The 18,691-nt window shown below is 41.2% G+C and overlaps 1 protein-coding gene across 7 annotated transcripts in view; it reads left to right on the top strand.

The window, feature by feature from the left end:
• nim1k (NIM1 serine/threonine protein kinase) overlaps positions 1 to 17,935 on the top strand; it is a 39,608-nt gene extending 21,673 nt beyond the window's left edge. For all 7 annotated transcript variants that reach the window (XM_062972433.1, XM_062972436.1, XM_062972434.1 and 4 more), the window contains 3 exons: positions 347 to 1,560; positions 15,364 to 15,632; positions 17,095 to 17,935. In XM_062972433.1, the coding sequence (XP_062828503.1) occupies positions 1,272 to 1,560; positions 15,364 to 15,632; positions 17,095 to 17,844 (1,308 nt within the window). In that variant the 5' untranslated portion in view covers positions 347 to 1,271 and the 3' untranslated portion in view covers positions 17,845 to 17,935. The remainder of the gene's footprint in view (positions 1 to 346; positions 1,561 to 15,363; positions 15,633 to 17,094) is intronic.
• Positions 17,936 to 18,691: the final 756 nt, after the last annotated feature.

The raw sequence follows: 18,691 nt of genomic DNA, 5'->3' as shown, positions 1-18,691 counted from the left end.
TGACAAAAGGATTGTTTCATTGATTATGTAAAGACACCAGGTCTGTCCTTGTAAAAAAATAAATGAGCTCAGAGGGCATTCACTTTTCCAGAAGATGTCTGCTGTTACTGGTTGAGATGCTGATGATCCTCAGATATCCTGCCAAGCTTTTGTGATGCTCGGTTAAGCGAAGGAAATATGAGAGTGCAGCCAAGTTCACGGGCGGCCTCATTGCATCATTGGATTGTGTGATATAATTATGGGGCTTTCTAAAAACTCAGTTGACAGACAGAGAAAAATCAATATCTTGGTGAGAACTCTGGATGGTGATAATGACGTTTCTAACCCAGTGTTTCCTTTCTCTTAGGAACATATTTCAGCTGGAAGCATTTTGAGATGGCTCAAGAAGACTTTGAAAGCAACCGTCTCTAAATGGAGGAGGGTTAAATGACTGCCATTACTAAATCCTTTGCTGTCCTTCCATGTGACTTAAGTGGTACTGAAAAGCAGATCCCCCCCGTCTTGCTTTTCTGCCAGCCTTCGGCTTACAGCCCTCCTGGCATCCTCCGGCACCAGCTTTTTACTGACAATGGCAACAGAAGAGAACATCCACAAGGCTCTGACAGACAGCGGGGTTTCAAGGGAGTGCTGGACCATTCACAAATTGGGATAGGAGCATTGCCGGCTAATTAAGGAATGTAACCACAGAATTTCCAGCTTTTGGCTCTTGAACTGGGACCGGGATCGAGAAAGGAGCAAGCACCCTCTTTGACTCCTATCTGATGCTGTCAGCTGTTCAAAGGGACCTGAAAATGCTGGGATATATTCCAAACAGTCATCTAGTTAAGTGGCTTGTTTTTCTGCATGATGACCCCTGCGCGGCAACGTAAATGCTGAAGTGTCAAAAAGGGGTACTCTTGTATTTTGTGCACCACTAGCAGCATGTACTCCCTCACTTTTATGATGTAACAGTGCTACAGCTTTAATTTTAAATCTTTCATTTAAGACTGTGGGCTTTGATCCAGTGTCACATTTCAAAAGGCTTGTGAAAAGTGGTTGCAAGGGACTCTGTGTGTCATCTGTAATTTATTTTTTTCTTGAAGGATACTAGCAATGCACTGGGGGCAATGGAATATTTGCTTTGAATACATGTAAGGCCCAGGCTGACATCTTGACCTTATGGTAGTTTCTGCTTAAACTGCCAACAATCAGTTATGTCTGGACCATTGTTCCTGCAATCTCCCTGCAAACCGGTGTATTAAAAGCAAACAGATATGTGATCGCCCTGGACTATGACCACAGGACATATCAATGGCGGTCAAGGGAGCCACCGATATGCGAAATGGAATCGGGAAGACAGCGGAGAGGACTATGCAAAGAGCGAGGTCTACGCGGACGATGGGCAAGGCAAGCAGCGCCGGCTAACCCCATTCGAGAAGCTCACTTTGGATATGTCCCGGGATGAAAAGGTGGTAAAGGAATTAACCCTGGGGAAGAGGATTGGGTTTTACCGCCTCCGAGGAGAAATTGGGAGTGGGAATTTCTCACAGGTGAAACTTGGCATCCATTCTCTGACCAAAGGTAAGTTATTAACTACAAACAATATGGGTTTGGGTGGTATTGGGTTCGTGATGTCATGGAGAGGTACTGAATAGAGGCTGTTGAATGTTAAAAGTGGTCTCTGCAGAAAACTTCACTCTGTTTGAGTGACAAATATAACATATAACTGAAAGTCATGCCCAGACCTGGTGGTATTTTACACAACACAATTATATAGCGCTGTGATTCCACTTTGCCATGACTGCATCCTGTGGAATCCTAGGATTTGTAATTTGGTGAGGCATTGGAGTTCTCTGGCTAGAAATTCTAAATACTCATCCCTAAACTGCAAATCTCAGTATTCCATAGGATGATGCCATGATAGTTAAGTGGAACCATAATGCTATACAGTGTTCCCTCACTACATCACTGTTCAGTTTTCGCGGATTCGCTGTTTTGCGGTTTTTCAATAAACTCTAAAAGACTATTATAAATCATAAAAAATTACAATTTACAGCCTAAGGAAGGGAGGAAGAAGAAGCCGAAGGGAGAGAAAAGGAACCCAAGCGGCAACAGGAGGAGGAGGTGATTTATCAACACACAATTGGTTGATAAAGACTTAAAATAGTGTATACTAAAATAATGTATAAATATTAAAATAAATATAGTGTCCCTACTTCACGGATTTTCACTTATTGCAGGTGGCCCAGGAACCTAACCCCCATGATAAGTGAGGGAGCACTGTATTTCTTCAGAATGAAACAGTTATTTTTATTATTTGTATATTTGACTTATATCCTTTTCTTTCTTTTTCAACTTTTTAAAAACGCATTATTTACCTATTTCAAAACATTTCTCATAATACAGTTGTCTTTTTTTTCTGTTTTGGTAAACAGTTTATTATAGTTATGGTTCATAGCAGAACCACAGATCATAGCAGATATAATCAAGTAACAATAATTCTGATATATACATGCTACATTGGTCAATCAATTAGTTATTTCTGACATTTAGTGCATATAAATATCAGTAACTTAACATAATAATAATAATTTTATTCTTGTATCCCGCACCATCTCCCCGTAGGGACTGGGGGCGGCTCACATGGGGCCTTGCCCAACATAAATCATTTAGTCTTACTATTGCTACATGTTATCCACTATTTTAGGTCTATACTTTCTTCTCATTTAATTTTTTAAATATAAGAGTCTACCACAACATTCAAACAACAACATACCACGTATTACAGACAATACAGACAATGCACCCAAAACCCTTATCCCACACAAAAGAAAACCTCTTCCCCACACCTTGTCTTGTTAAATCCTCTATTCCGAGATCTATACTCCCCCCATCCTACTCCATCATTCATGTTTGACTAATATCCTGTGTTAGATAGTACCCAAAATAGTAAAGATACCTCTTTGATAGAGACTGCTGGCTGCTTAGATGAGTTGATCTCTCCACTCCCCCGGTTTTCCAGAGTGTATTGTTTGTGATAAAGGATCTCAATCATTATTTGGAACACAACACTAGAAAATGGACATTTATCTTAGAATAAGAATATTCTTTTGCACTAATCGACATTCAGGCACATGTTGGGAAATAGAGTGATGATCAACAAAGGAAGGGGCATTGTGAATGATCATCAGGCTATGTAGGTGTGTAAACATTGGGAGACAATGAGAACTTCACTTGCTTTTCTGATAACACCTTCCTGTGAGCTTTTTGTGCTGATACAAAAACGCTTCCCTGATAAAAAATCCCATTTTGATCTCTCTCTTGGATACCTTACCGATGCCAAATCAGGTTAGGCTACTCTCTGTCCAACTCTCTGTGCCTACCTTTCCCTCTGCTTCAGTCTGGGAAAGAAAACTGATTCCCACCTGAATTACTGCTTGTTGTGTTTGAGTAGTTCTTTTCACAGTTGTACAAAATTAAACATCTGAGCATTTGGTTTAGTCCTGTGGGGGTGGGCAATAGTGCATTTCTCAGTAGGATTGTACTTCTTAACAGGGATGAGAATGGTGTTGTTGGACTGCAACTTACAGCATGCCTTGTCATTGGATATATTGGCTAGGACTACAGTTTGGTGTCATCTGGAAAGGTGCAGAATTCCCACTTCTGTTTTGAAACGGGCCAGACTGTGCCAAAAGTACATCATAATGTATCTTTCGTATATAAATTAAACTGTTTAATAACAGAAAAACTGAGTAAATAATATGAGGGAAATATGTACAACACAGAGCTGTATAAGCATTTGATTCCTGCATCATTATCATAGTGCTATAAAAATTAGTAGTTGCTGATGAGCTTGATTTGGTTTGGCATCTACCCTTTTTACTCATATCTGGGATCAACCTATACATGAGAATATACGATGAGAACGTTTCTGTAGGTGTCCTCCCCCAAATATTTACAACACTGGCCCCCTCCCTCCTCTCCTTCAAAAAAACAGAAGACCTTCTTCTGCTTATTAGCATATGGATAGGATTAATTAATGAGAGACCACTTCCAGATCCTGATTGAGATTTATGCTGCATCTGGGCTCTGCTATTTATTTATTTATTTATTTACATCATTTATATGCCGCCCTTCTCACCCGAAGGGACTCAGGGCAGCTCACAATCTGCCAAATTCGATGCCGGTATACAATACAAAAATAAACATAGCAATTAAAACAATCAATTTAAAACAATCCAATAAATACATTTAAAACAGTATAATAAAATACTTAATCCATTCATCCACATAAACCTTGCACGTAAACCTTAGTCTGGACCGAGTTAAAGCCATCATAATTCATTCATTAAACGCTTGTTCGCAAAGCCAGGTCTTCACTTTTTTCTGAAACTCAGAAGGGATGGAGCCTGCCAGATGTCACTGGGGAGGGAGTTCCACAGCCGAGGAGCCACCACCGAGAAGGCCCTGTCCATCGTTCCCACCAGCCACACTTGTGAGGCAGGTGGGACCGAGAGCAGGGCCTCCCCAGACGATCTTAAAGTTCTCATGGGCTCATAGGAGGAGATACGTTCGGATAGGTAAGTTGGACCGGAACCGTTTAGGGCTTTGTAGGCCAAAACCAGCACTTTGAATTGGGCTCGGTAGCATATTGGCAGCCAATGGAGCTGACGCAACAGAGGAGTGGTGTGCTCCCTGTACGCCGCTCCAGTTATAAACATGGCTGCCGCTCGTTGTACTAATGGAAGCTTCCGGGCCGTCTTCAAAGGCAGCCCCACGTAGACCGCGTTGCAGTAGTCCAAACGAGCTGTAACCAGAGCGTGGACCACCGTGGCCAAGTCAGACATCCCAAGGAACGGGCGCAGCTGGCGCACAAGTCTGAGTTGTGCAAAGGCTCCCCTGGCCACCGCCGAGACCTGGGGCTCCAGGCTCAGCGATGAGTCCAGGAGGACCCCCAGACTGCGAACCTGTGTCTTCAGGGGGAGTGCGACCCCATCCAACACAGGCTGTAACCCTATTCCCTGTTCAGCCTAGTCTATGTCAGCCCAATTTACCACCATAGGCTACATAATCCAACCCACACAACTGTGTTAAACTTCAGTTGGCTTTTGTAAATTACTGTGAACATTTATTTAGATTTTATTTCACTATATAATTCTTGTTTGATTCTGTCTGACTATATTGGTTTAATTTATCAATGTTATGTTGAATTCATTGGTATTAGGTTTAATTTGATGTTAGGTTTTTAACGCTGTTTTTACATGTGGGGTCTTATTGGGATTTTATGCCAATATGTATCTGTTTTATGAAGGCATTGAATGTATGCCGTTGTTTGTTGGAATCCGCCCTGAGTCCCTTTGGGGAGATAAGGCAGAATAGAAATAAAGTTATTATTATTATTATTATTATTATTATTATTATTATTATTATATTAATTTTCCAGTAATCAAGGAATATATGTGTTTGAACTAGGAATGGACATAATTTTTAGTAACATCTGGATTTTATATTTCAAAAAATAGGGGGTGGGTGTCAATAAAAGAGCGTCCCTGCAGGGGTTCCAGAGGCCATTCCAGGTATAATGTATGAAAACATCATATCCCCTGCTAAAGCCTCACTGAAAGTCTGCAGAATCTTCCACCCTATTTTAAAACTCTGATCATTTTTATTTTATTTATTGTGTCAGAAGCGAACATTGGTTGCATGCTGCAAGTCACCTCTGGTTGTGAGAGAATCAGCCATCTACACAAAGATGTTGCCCAGGGGACGCCCAGTTGTATTGCGATCCTGTGGGGAAACTTCGCTCATATCCCCCACTGATAATAAAAACATCACATTATACTATCCTTCATTACTTCTCTCGCCATTTTATTTTTGCATTATTGTTCCTGAAGAAGAAATCCGCTGATCTTATAAGTTTACCCTCCCCTCCCTCCCTTTTTTATCTTTGAATTTGGGCCAGTAAAATGGCTAAATTAGCCTTCCTCAAATGTTTGTCCTATAGGAAGCCTTGAAATACTTTTTAGATCTTAGGAAACCCCTGCATAAAAATATTTTATCTACATCTCAAAAGACAATATTTTTATTTCCCAATTACAATGTTTTGCAGAACCCCAAGGGACCTATTGCCAAACTCTAGATTTCCAAAGAACCCTTTTTGAGAAACTGTCTGCTGAACTAATATGTATTTGGATTTCTTGATTGTACTTTTTCCCTTGCTGTGTTGGATCATAGCACTACCTATTCCAGGGTTTCATTCCCACAATTTCAGGACTTTCTGGTTTTGCAGCTTGTCCTTTTTGTCTTCTGCCTACGATATAGTGAAATTCCATAACACTTACTTTAAGCAGGATATAGATTTCTCTTGCTCACATTGTATCAGGGTCCAAATGGACAATGACACAACCTTGAAGCTCATATATTTAATTTCCCCAGGGAGATATATGCCATTATATGGTTTAACTATTGATGATGATTTAGCAGTGAAACTGTGAGACAATTCATCTTGTGAATTTAGCAAAATTCAGAAACGTAGGGGGAATTGCCATGATGAAACTGATATTGAGGTTTTCATAATTATGTTCTAGATTGTCTTAATTATTTGTTGACTTGAGCTTAAAACCTTAAAGAGGCTCTCAAATAATGCAATTAACTTGGTCGGACTACTCTTAGAAGCTTGTCTTTCAGATCTGGTTTCCTCTGGTTTCCAATGGTCCATAAGCTCTGAGGCATGTAATTAGAAAAGGGAATCTCTCTCTGATAGGCTCTCTGTATATCTTTTGGCATTTGAAACTAATCCTCCAATCCGATGCCTACCCACTCAGAATTTGGAATCATTTTAAAAATGGATCTCAGAATCCACTAGATCTCATGGTCAGCAACCATGATAGTTTGAGCATTCTGAGAACTGTAGTCCAAAAAGGGAACTTTTCTATGATTTCCACTTGCTTGGTAGTAGTGAGCCTCACTACAAACAATGTATTCCTGAGAAAGCATGTTTGGTGTCTTCATACATTGCAAAGACAGGTCTCCTTATTTCCTTCTAAACCAAGGTCAACTTCTTCCAGGGATTGAAGGGCTTACATTAGTCACCTTTCATTCCTTTTTTGGAAGCATTCCTTTTTGGAGTCTGGAAAAAACCCTATGGAGACAGAAAAGATTGAGGAAGACAAAAATGCCCCCTCAGTGGTAATGTGTTAGGGTCCCCACATTTTTTGAGTCCCCCAAATTTGTGGGGTGTAAATCCATTGTGGTCCTAGAACTATTTTAAGGAGTCTGAACGTAGTACATGGGCCACACTCCCCTCTTCCCCACTTTTAAGTCCTCTCCTCTGTCCCAGTGCCAAATCATTGCCAAGTGCCAAGGTCATAGAGCATATTCTTCTTCCATATTTCCAGAATTATTACTCCACACTCAGTTATGTCACACGCCTTTTGCTCTGTGTCTCAAAGACATTCCAGGGATCCTTGCGTACTACATTGTTACAACATGCATTGCACTTTAACCGACATGGCTGAATCCTATGCAATTCTGGAGTTCGTAATTTGGAGAGGCATTAGAGCTCTCTGAGAATTTTAAATACCACACCTTGATCTGTGGATATCAAAATTTCATCAGATGGAACCAGTGAAGACAAATTATCATCTTGTCACTAAAATTGTGACATGTGAAAGAGTCCTAGGTAATATCTTGAAACAGTCAATCACCACTAGTGCTATTGAGCAACTGCAGATCTGGGGGGAAAGTGATTAGCTCCTTGGCAGATCTCATTTCTTCAGGGACCCTTCTCCACGTTCTTTATGTACTTTACCTCAAATTCAGACTGGCAAGTATCAAACTTCTAAGAAAGGGTCAACAGCATTTTGCCTTGAATCAAGAGAAAACTGGTTGTGATTAAGTCGTTTTGAAATCGATAGGACAGGTTGTTTCAGACATAATTTTTTTTAGCAACACTTGATGTACTTTTGTTCTGCCAGCCTGTAGCTGCATGCATTTTCTCCAGATTGCTAAATGTAAGAATGATTGTTGCTTCTTGATACATTAATTCCCCTGTTTGAATGTCTGAAGCACACATTGTACTGGGTCAGATCATTAGTTTCTGTAATCAGATGTCTATTCAGACTAATGGTGGTTGTCCACTGATTCGAGCCGAGGATGGGTTTCTTTCTCTAAAAAAATGAGAGTAGCAGGAATTGAACCTGAACCTTCAGTAGATTACTCATGTGCTCTGCTACTGGATGATACTGTAACCTCTGTGGTACAGGCTTTCCAGGTGCAACTCCACGCCAAGCCTTGTTGTTTACTGCCTTCAGGTTGACTTCGACTTATGGCAACCCTATGAATGAGAGACCTCAAGTCACTCTATTTTCAATAGTCTTACTCAGGTCTTGCAGACTCAAGGCCATGGCTTCCTTGACCTAAGACTATCTGGAATGTGGTCTTCCTCTTGTCCTACTACCCTCCACTTTGCCAAGCATCAATGTCTTTTATAGTGAATTATCTCTTCTCATGAGATGTCCAAAGTACAACAGTCTCAGTTTAATTGTGTTGGCTTCTAGGGAGAGTTCAGGCCTGATTTCCTAGAGGACCTATTTATTTGTCTTTTTTAGCAGTCCACAATATTCATAGAACTCTTATCCAGCATCACATCTCAAATTAGTTGGGTTTTTTTATTGAGTGAACTTACCTTCCCACAGAAGGGGTACCTATCTAATCAAATTGAATCTAATCTAATTCTAATCTAATCTAAATCTAAATCTAAATCCATAATAAAAGCAAAAACCCATATGTGTGTATATGGCATGGATGTCTGCTCACACAGACAGCCTCCAGCCTCCAGCCTCCACAAACAGGCTATACTTCCCAGGGTTAAAAATCTAGCCAAGTCACTCTTTTCCACTGACATTGCGGTTACACCGAGCGCCATGAACATACAGCCCAGCCCCTGCCAATGTCCTTCCCAAACATTACATCCCACCACCCAAGGAATGCTTTCGTTTGGGGACCATTTCATCCTCGATTTTGCTTTTTCTTCCACCACAGGCAGGCATCCCAGGGTTCTCCATTGCTGTGGAATTTGCATGGCCCCGCCCACTGCCCTTTCCTTTCTAATCTCTCTGCATAACAAACAGAGCAGAACTGACCTGCAACTAAACTTACTGGAGGAGTTTAGGGATTGACTCCACATGGTGGAAGTTGTAGTTCACCCTGCATCAAGTCAGAGCACTGTCACTCCTACTGGGGAATATACAGGAGTTGTAGTTCACCTACACCCAAAACACTATGAACTCAAATAATGATGGCTCTTGGCCAAACTTACTATGCAGACCCGATATGCCCCGATTTGACTACTGGTTGGTTTGGAGGGGAACTGGACTGGAAGTTCAGGAGTAGTAGGTACTAGGATTTATAGTTCACCTGCAATGAATGAGCATCACACTTGGCACACAGAGCCCCCATAACCAATACAACATATTGGACAAGTTTGGGGAAAAGGGAGTTATAGTTCACCTGCAACCAGATAAACACTGACCCCCACTGACAATGCACTAGGAGCACACTTCACACAGAGAAGCCTCATGACCTACTGAACATACTCCAGGTATTTGTGGGAAGGGGCCTTGATTTTGGGAGTTGTAGTTCACCTCCATCCAAAGACCACTCTACCCAGCCAATGACGAATCAAGACTTGGCACACAGACTGAATATTGCCTGCTGTGAATACCGATAGATATTTCGGGACAATTACCCTGGGAATCTGGAAATTGCAGTAGTTCACCCCCATCCACAGAGTACTGCACCACATGATTCTGGGAATTGTAGTTCACCCACTCCAAACAGAATCCATAACATTAAAAGACAAATAATACCATTCTCAAATGACCCGGGCATCGCCGGGTCCCCAAGCCAGTTGATCTATAAATGTAACGGTGCTCCATACAGTCATGCCAACCATGTGACCTTGGAGGTGTCTACGGACAACCTTCAGATTAGAAATAGAGATGAGCACCAACTCCCAGAATCAGACATGTCTAGACTTAATGTCAGGGGAAAACCTTTACCTTTTTTTTTTTACATTTATGTCTGTGTACAAACATAGCTCATTCAACTATCCTGACTCAACAAGGACAATTCCAATTTGTTGTCGAAGGCTTTCATGGCTGGAATCACTGGGTTGCTGTGAGTTTTCCAGACTGTATAGTCATGTTCCAGAAGCATTCCAGAAGCGTGTTCCAGAAGCATGGCCATACAGCCCATTTAGTCCAATTAGTCCTCTCCACTCCACTTTTTCAATTGTTTTTAAAATGTCATTGTTTCTCTCTTCCTCTTCCTTTTGTTCTCAGCTTACTTAAGTTGACTTCAAACTGACTTTGAAGTACTACAGTACAGAAAGGGTTTACACTCAGTTAACATAGTAAGAGGGTTGTATTTTCCATCTTAATCGCATTCTGATAGTGCTTGCCCATTTGTGAAATATTGCACAGTAGCTGCCACATGGTCTCTTCTGGGTGTCCTCTAGGCTAACCGGCTGCCATCCAAAAAAGTGTTATCTTTTCCCCATGTAAATGGCCACTGCAATTTAAAAAAGATATTGACAAGCCAGAGAAGAAAGAGTGGGCATAATCTTCCTCTTCCCGGGAGCCTCAGGCAAAAACAAGTTGCTTCAGCTTCTCCTAGCTTGTGTGTTGTTTCTCGTTAATATCTTCTCCATCTTAATCACATTCTTGGGTTGCTTGCTCATTTGTGTCCCATTTTCACTTGTGAAATACTAGAGTTTATTGTATGTGGGAGGTGCCACATGCCCTCCATTGTGCATTACCTAGGCTAACCCGATGCTCTCCAAAACAGTAGAGGTTATTGTCCTTTCCCCACAAAATTGTTCCCCAAAGATAGTGAGTATGTAGCATGTTTTGGTCCATGTTCTTCAGGCCCCCAATTTATGAGACAGAGAACTTTTGTGGAGCTGCAAGGAAACACATGAACCATGCTTTGCCCAGTTCTGAAATACAAGTTTGGTTATGTTTTGTGATTGAATTAAGTATCCTAACGTTTGCCTCAGGAAGCAAAATGTGACTTACAAGTGACTCAACACAATTGGACTGGAATTTTTCAGGTTATCAGGCATTTCATTAACATAAGTCAAACATGGACAAACTGGCCCTCCAGGTTTATTTGGACTGTAGTTTTCTCTCACCATTGGGCTGCAGCCCAAGAACATTTCTCCATGTGATTCATCACCACATATTAATACCTGCTGAACAGACACCTTCCAAAATATGAGAATATCTTGCTAGTACAGGTAAGGTTCTGTCCCTCCCTTTGCTACAGTCTATCCAAGAAAGACTTATGTTGTCAGGTTGCCAATTGTGGATTTATCTGCTGCACAAGCATGCTAGATGTCCATGCAAGAGGGTTAAATTAGGCCCTGGAGCTTTTGTAAATCTCTGCTTCTAATCCTCAGAAATGCAGATTGGTCTAAATGAAAATTGTAGCCTATCTGAACATGTCTCCTAGAACCAGGGAGGTGCCATATATATGCCAAGTTTGAGCATCAGTAGCTGCAGGACTGGGAAGGGTTTGGTCGAGATCAAACAAGGTATTTAGTCCTGTTTGGTAGAGTATATGGCTTATGTCCATTGTCAAAGCTGAAGGCCAGCACAATGGAGCTTTCTTCTCAGTTCCTTGCTGTATACTGATCACTATTGGCTCTAGATGGTTTTTCAGCCCTCTTGAGAAGGTTTTGGAGTCAGTGGAAGAAGCAATTCCCAATTCCTTACCAGTTCTGCTGGTGGAACTACTTCCATCAATAGAAACATCCTGGTCTTCATTTCCTTTTGCATAGCTGAACTCCTTGCCTCCATTTGCTATCCCAGATTGTAATCTTCTTCTGAATTTTCTGCCCCATGGTTTATCACATTATGTTGCCTGACACTGAATATCATTTCCCGTAAAACAGTGATACTTTTATAGGGCCTACCGAAAAATGCATAGAATACACAAAGCAAATATTCTGAAACTCACCTGGCTTCTTCATTGGGCAAAGGAGTTAAATATCTTATAGTAGCAGAGGGGGAAATGACAGTGCTAAAGTCAGAAGCCTGCATTTTGTCAAGATGATTTTGGCCATGAAAGCCATTGACAATTCAGGAGTGGGACACTTGGGGAGAGGAGCTGAATAAGATGTTGAGTACCTGTGGATGATTACATAGTTCAGGTGCTAATGTGTGTGATCTAATTGCATGATTATGTATGATCCAATTGGGTAAATGTTTATTTTGTTCTTTTTTATGACTGGGCCTGTCCGTTCGTGTTAAGTTTCGATAGCATCAGGACATACATATTACAGTGAACCCATTGAACAACATCTTCACTGGCCCGCATAAGGATAACCTGGAGACCCCAGTACCTGATCCAGAGTGGGATCTTGAGGGGGGGGGGCAAGATGAGTGACAAGATCAAAAGGGTTGGAAGGATCAGCATGGAGCACGGATCCATCATGTTTCAAAGGATTAGAATACAATTCTCTGTGCTCCTTAGAACTTCTTGGTGTTTATTTTTGCTGTTGTTGAATCTGAAAACCATGCCTATGCCACATAAAGGTGCATGCAAGAGCTGTTTGCCGTCACACACATAATACGTAAGCACCTTTCTCGGTGAAACCTGTCGTGCCATCTCTGAGCTTTGTTTCAGATGGTTACATCAGACATTAGGCTTTGCTAGTCTGATGACAGAGATGATGCAACCTTCCCTTCTCAAACCAGGCTGCTTTTTGAGGATGACTTAATCTCCTCTCCTCAACATCTCAAAATACATTGTACAAAGCAAACTGTAGTATTTATTTATTTATTTATTTATTTATCGTGTCATAAGCAAACTGAGGATACAGTTGTAATGTATTTTTAAAACACAAAGTTAAAAACTTGGCATTATACTAAATGTCCTTTGACCATTAGCTGGCCACTTGGAGTGCCTCTGGTGTTGCTGTAAGAAGGTCCTCCATGGTGCATGTGGCAGGGCTCAGGCTGCATTGGAATAAGTGGTCTGTGGTTTGCTCTTCTCCACACTCGCATGTTGTGGACTCTACTTTGTGGCTCCATTACTTAAGGTTGGCTCTGCATCTCGTGGTGCCAGAGGGCAGTCTGTTCAGTGCCTACCAAATGCGGCATGTCTCATTAAGAGCCACGTACAAACTGGAGTAATGAAGAAGATTCTAGGTCTGGATTTCTAAGCAGTGCGGTGATTAGCCGTGTTTTGAGCTCTCCAGGTGAAAGCATTCTGTGAGATTTCAGATAGTAAAAAATAACTCTCAATATATGCACTTTGGATAACATAGGAAAGGATTAACACCCCATGTGATATTTGTTTTGCTGTCTGTGCCCCTGTTCAGAAGATTTCACCGTACTTTCTGTCCCTGTGATAACTGGATTTTGAAAAATAAATTAGGATTGGTGATAAAGCTTCAGTTGAGACACCTTTTTGCCATGATAACTCTTCCAGGAATTTCCTTTCCGAGGAGTAGATTTCTCTCACTTCCTGTTGTTATTTCAATTTTCTGATAAGGTAAAGATAAAGGTTTCCCCTGACATTAAGTCTAGTCATGTCTGACTCTGGGGGTTGGTGCTCATCTCCATTTCTAAGCTGAAGAGCCGGCGTTGTCCATAGACACCTCCAAGGTCATGTGGCCGGCATGACTGCATGGAGTGCCGTTACCTTCCCGCCGGAGTGGTACCTATTGATCTACTCACATTTGCATGTTTTCGAACTGCTAGGTTGGCAGGAGCTGGAGCAACAGTGGGCACTCACTCCGCTCCCGGGATTTGAACCTGGGACCTTTCAGTCTGCAAGTTCAGCAGCAGAGTGCTTTAATACACTTCACCACCGGGGTTCCTTTCTGATAAAGGTCCTTCAAATTTAGAGAGAATGGGATATACGTTAATCTGTTAATGCACACACTCCTATTATTATAATCCAAAATACAAATTTAAAATAATAGTATCAACACTAATAATAGTTAATAATTTAATCCTTCGCAAATCCCCTGTGATGACATCGCGGACCCCCAGAGGTCCCCAAACCTCAGGTTTAGAATCACTGTTATAAAGGATTTTGTCTAGACTTGAAATATCTTCAGAATCCTGCTTCCTAATAAATACTGTTGCAATTAAAAATATGCCTGTAGCACCACCTTTGAAGTTTTCCCCAAACTGCCTCAAAAGTATTTTAATAATTTTTAAAATCTTCTGGGTTTTTATTTTGCATCATTATTTACCGGTGAGACTGGTGGTTTATCATTAATGAGCTGCAATTCCTTCTGTTTGCAACAGTTGGAATGTATTTGAAGTACATGAGGAGACATGATGGCCATGTATAAATAAGTGAGGGGAAGTCATAGGGAGGAGGGAGGAGGCTTGTTTTCTGCTGCCCTGGAGACTAGGACGTGGAACAATGGCTTCAAACTTCAGGAAAGGAGAATCCACCTGAACATTAGGAAGAACTTCCTAACTGTGAGAGCTGTTCAGCAGTGGAACTCTCTGCCCCGGAGTGTGGTGGAGGCTCCTTCTTTGGAGGTTTTTAACCAGAGGCTGGGTGGCCATCTGTCGGGAGTGCTATCAATGTGATTTTCCTGCTTCTTGGCAGGGGGTTGGACTGGATGGCCCATGAGGTCTCTTCCAATTCTAGGATTCTATGAGTCTATGAATCTATAATTCTACTCAGAGCAATTTGGTAGGCCCATTGAGTTGACTGAGTCTTTCTCCCAGGGGAGTTTAGGATTGCATATCCATTCCCTTATAACATTATGTACTAGACTACAGTATTATTCAAAAGAGAGCCCTAAATCTGAAGTCATCTTTAATACAGAATGCTTCAAGCCAGAGACCTCTAAACACTGCCAGTCCCAATGCATTAATCCTTTTTTTCCTTCTTAGGGGATGGATATAATCCCTCCTTTTAAAATAACTTCTGAGGTCCAGCTATATCATTGACAGCATATTTCAAGACAGGACTGTAGAATGTGTTGCCCTGTAGCTATTGCTAAGCTGCAACTAGACATCAGGGCCAATGGCGATGGATAATGGGAGTTGTAGTCCAGTATCGGGAAAATGACACATTTTCACTACTGTATTTTTGCAAGGATGGAAAATGCCCTTTTCTTGACATTATCATGGAGGTGGATTTTGCTCTGAATGCCATAACCAAAGAACAATATATAGTATTAAAACCAGTAAACATTTATTAAAATACTATTTTAGAAAGTAGCTTGATACTGAGGATAGATATTATGGAACTAGATGCATCATTTGTATGGTAAGGAAATGCATGTTATTTTCTCTCTTAAGCATTATATTGCTTGTATTTATTAACAAGTAACAATTTTATTTCCAGAAAAAGTAGCTATCAAGATCTTGGATAAAACCAAATTGGACAAGAAGACACAGCGGCTCCTCTCCCAGGAGATATCCAGCATGGAGAAGTTATACCACCCCAACATCATCCGGCTTTATGAGGTCATGGAGACGCTCTCGAAACTGCACCTGGTGATGGAATATGCCAGTGGAGGGGAACTGTTTGCTAAGATCAGCATGGAAGGAAAGTTGTCAGAAGCAGAGAGCAAGCACATCTTCTCCCAGATTTTGTCTGCTGTAAAACACATGGTAAGTTAGTCTATCCATTAGGAGCCTCCAGTGGCCTAGGGGATAAAAGCCTCGTGACTTGAAGGTTGGGTTGCTGACCTGAAGGCTGCCAGGTTCGAATCCCACCCGGGGAGAGCGCGGATGAGCTCCCTCTATCAGCTCCAGCTCGATGCAGGGACATGAGAGAAGCCTCCCACAAGGATGGTAAAACATCAAAAACATCCAGGCGTCCCCTGGGCAACGTTCTTGCAGATGGCCAATTCTCTCACTCCAGAAACAACTCCGGTTGCTCCTGACACGAAAAAAAAGTCTATCCATTGGCATTTGTCTCTGCATGTCTTTAAGCTTTCCAGGTATTGTTGGACTGAAATTCCCATCAACCTAGCCAGTGGTGAGGGATACTGGATGTTGTAGTCCATTAACACAATTAACAAAAATTATTTTAAAAAAGTATGGAGGACTAGCTTTCTCTGTTGCACTTACATTTTTAGCATGAGGTTGTCAACAGTTCCTTCCAAGCGATATTAGCATTCAGTATAACTGGGGTTGTAATTAAAAACAGGTCATTAGCATCTCTTTGCCTAAGAACTAAGCCAGGGGTCCCCAAACTAAGGCCCGGGGGCCGGATGCGGCCCTCCAAGGCCATTTACCTGGCCCCCGCTCTTAGTTTTAGACTTAGGCTTGCCCAAAGTCTGAAATAACTTGAAGGCACACAACAACAACAATCCTACTTGATTATCTCATTGGCCAGAAGCAGGCCCACACTTCCCACTGAAATCCTGATAAGTTTACAGTATGTTGGTTAAAATTATTTTTATTTTTAAATATTATATTGTTCTTTCATTTACCAATATTGTAAATGAAATATTGTAAATGAATTATATGGTAATAATATAACATATTGTGTATACATATAATATTGATAATAATATTATAATGTAATACAATATAATATTTATTTATTTATTTATTTATATGTTACAGTATTTCTACCCCGCCCTTCTCACCCAATAAAGGACTCAGGGCGGCTAACAATAATAATGCAATATAATAATAGTAATTATATATTATATATTAAATGTAATATTACGGTATAGTGGTATAGTACAATATATTAATATATAATGCTAATATGGTACTATGCTAATAATATAATATATTGTATGTACATACAACTTGTAAGCCGCTCTGAGTCCCCTTCGGGGTGAGAAAGGACGGGGTATAAATGTAGCAAATAAATAAATAGTTGTTGTTTGGGGGGGGGGGGGGTTGCACTACAAATAAGATATGTGCAGTGTGCATAGGAATTTGTTGTTGGTTTTTTTTTTCCAAATGATAATTCGGCCCCTCAACAATCTGAGGGACCATGAACCGGCCCTCCACTTAAAAAGTTTGAGGACCCCTGAACTAAGCACTGCAAGGAGACAAAGCAGGAGCCATCTAAGGTCTTGTTTTTTTCCCCTCGTTTTATTTTGCTCTGCAGCATGACAACAACATAATTCACCGGGATCTGAAAGCCGAAAATGTGTTTTATACCAGTAACACCTGTGTGAAAGTGGGAGATTTTGGATTCAGCACGATAAGTAAAAAAGAGGAAACCCTGAACACTTTCTGTGGCTCCCCTCCTTACGCCGCTCCAGAACTTTTCAGGGACGAGAGCTACATTGGGGTTTATGTGGACATCTGGGCGCTAGGAATTCTCCTCTATTTTATGACAACCGGAGTCATGCCCTTTCGAGCAGACACAGTGGCCAAATTGAAGAAGTGCATTCTCGAAGGGATGTATATCTTACCCTCATTCCTTTCCGAACCTTGCCAGAAACTGATTCGAGGAGTCCTTCAGTCAGTCCCGTCCGAACGCTACTCCATTGAGTACATCATGAGCAGCGAATGGATGAAAGGAGTGCAATACCCAAAGCCCTTGGAACCATTCAAGCTGGACCCAAAATACTTGTCAGAAAGCGGAACGCTAAGACAGGAAGAGGCCGAAGTGAAAAAAGTCCTGATCAATTTGGGAATCACTGAGGAGCATTTTCAGAATAACCGTGGAAGAAACACTCACAGTTCGATAACTGGGATCTACAGAATTATATTGCACAGGGTTCAGAAGAAATGGGCCATAGAGGCTGTGCCTATCATCAGCCAACCGGAACCCAAAGAGGAAGAGTCAAAGAAGGCGCACCCTACCTATCAGGGCCTAAAACACTCATCAAAACTCTGTTTGATTTTATAAATTATGCGACTGGCCTGGTCCATTCAGTTTGTCTCAACTCTTGCCCTTAGGATTTTTTGTAATTTTGAAATAAATTTTTTTTAAAAGATAAGACTTAAAAGACTTCTCATGTTTAATTCTTCTCGCAGAGAGAAAAATCACCAAAACACTAGTGGCCAATGGAACTTGTTTTTAAAAATTCATTTTAATAATTTATTACCTTGCTGCAAAGATGTGCAAGCCTATGCTTATTTTCTCAGACATTAATCCCATTGAATTCAATGGGACCTACTCCTGGGAAAGTGCACAGATGATTGTAGCCCTAAGACAAAGACCCTATTAGCTTCCATCTAAATATCCTGAGGGTAAGAGCTGTTTTGCAGTGGAACATGCTGCCTTGGAGTATGGTGGTCTCCATCTCTGGATGTTTTTAAATCAAGGTTGGATGACCATCTATTGGAAGTGCTTTGATTGTGTATTGCATGGTAGGGGGGTTGGATTGAATGGGCCTTGTGATCTCTTCCAGCTCCATGACTATATGACTGTGTCACTATAAGAGATGGCAGCAAAGGTAATGTTAACATAGGCGTGTTGTATGACTGAAGAGGGGAATCCTCTTGAGAAGACTTTTGCCTCTGCCACTGCTATGCAGAATTCAGAAAAGTGCCTGAATGTCCACACAATGGACTGTTATATCAGTTTCAATCACAACAGCTTTTGTTCTCAAGGTAGTTAGGTATTTTCAGTAATCTAATTGGGAGTTGCTTTTGTATTAAGAAGTTTAGAATCATAATTGCCAGTGATACATTTTTAATCACTTCTGCTGAGTCTGGATTGAATTTCTAGGTATGTCAAGTGTTGAAATGCT

The sequence above is a fragment of the Anolis carolinensis genome, chromosome 2, assembly GCF_035594765.1.
Source record: "Anolis carolinensis isolate JA03-04 chromosome 2, rAnoCar3.1.pri, whole genome shotgun sequence".
NCBI lineage: Eukaryota > Metazoa > Chordata > Lepidosauria > Squamata > Dactyloidae > Anolis > Anolis carolinensis.
Note: the sequence above shows the minus strand (reverse complement) of the source record. Positions and strands in the feature narration are given on the sequence as shown.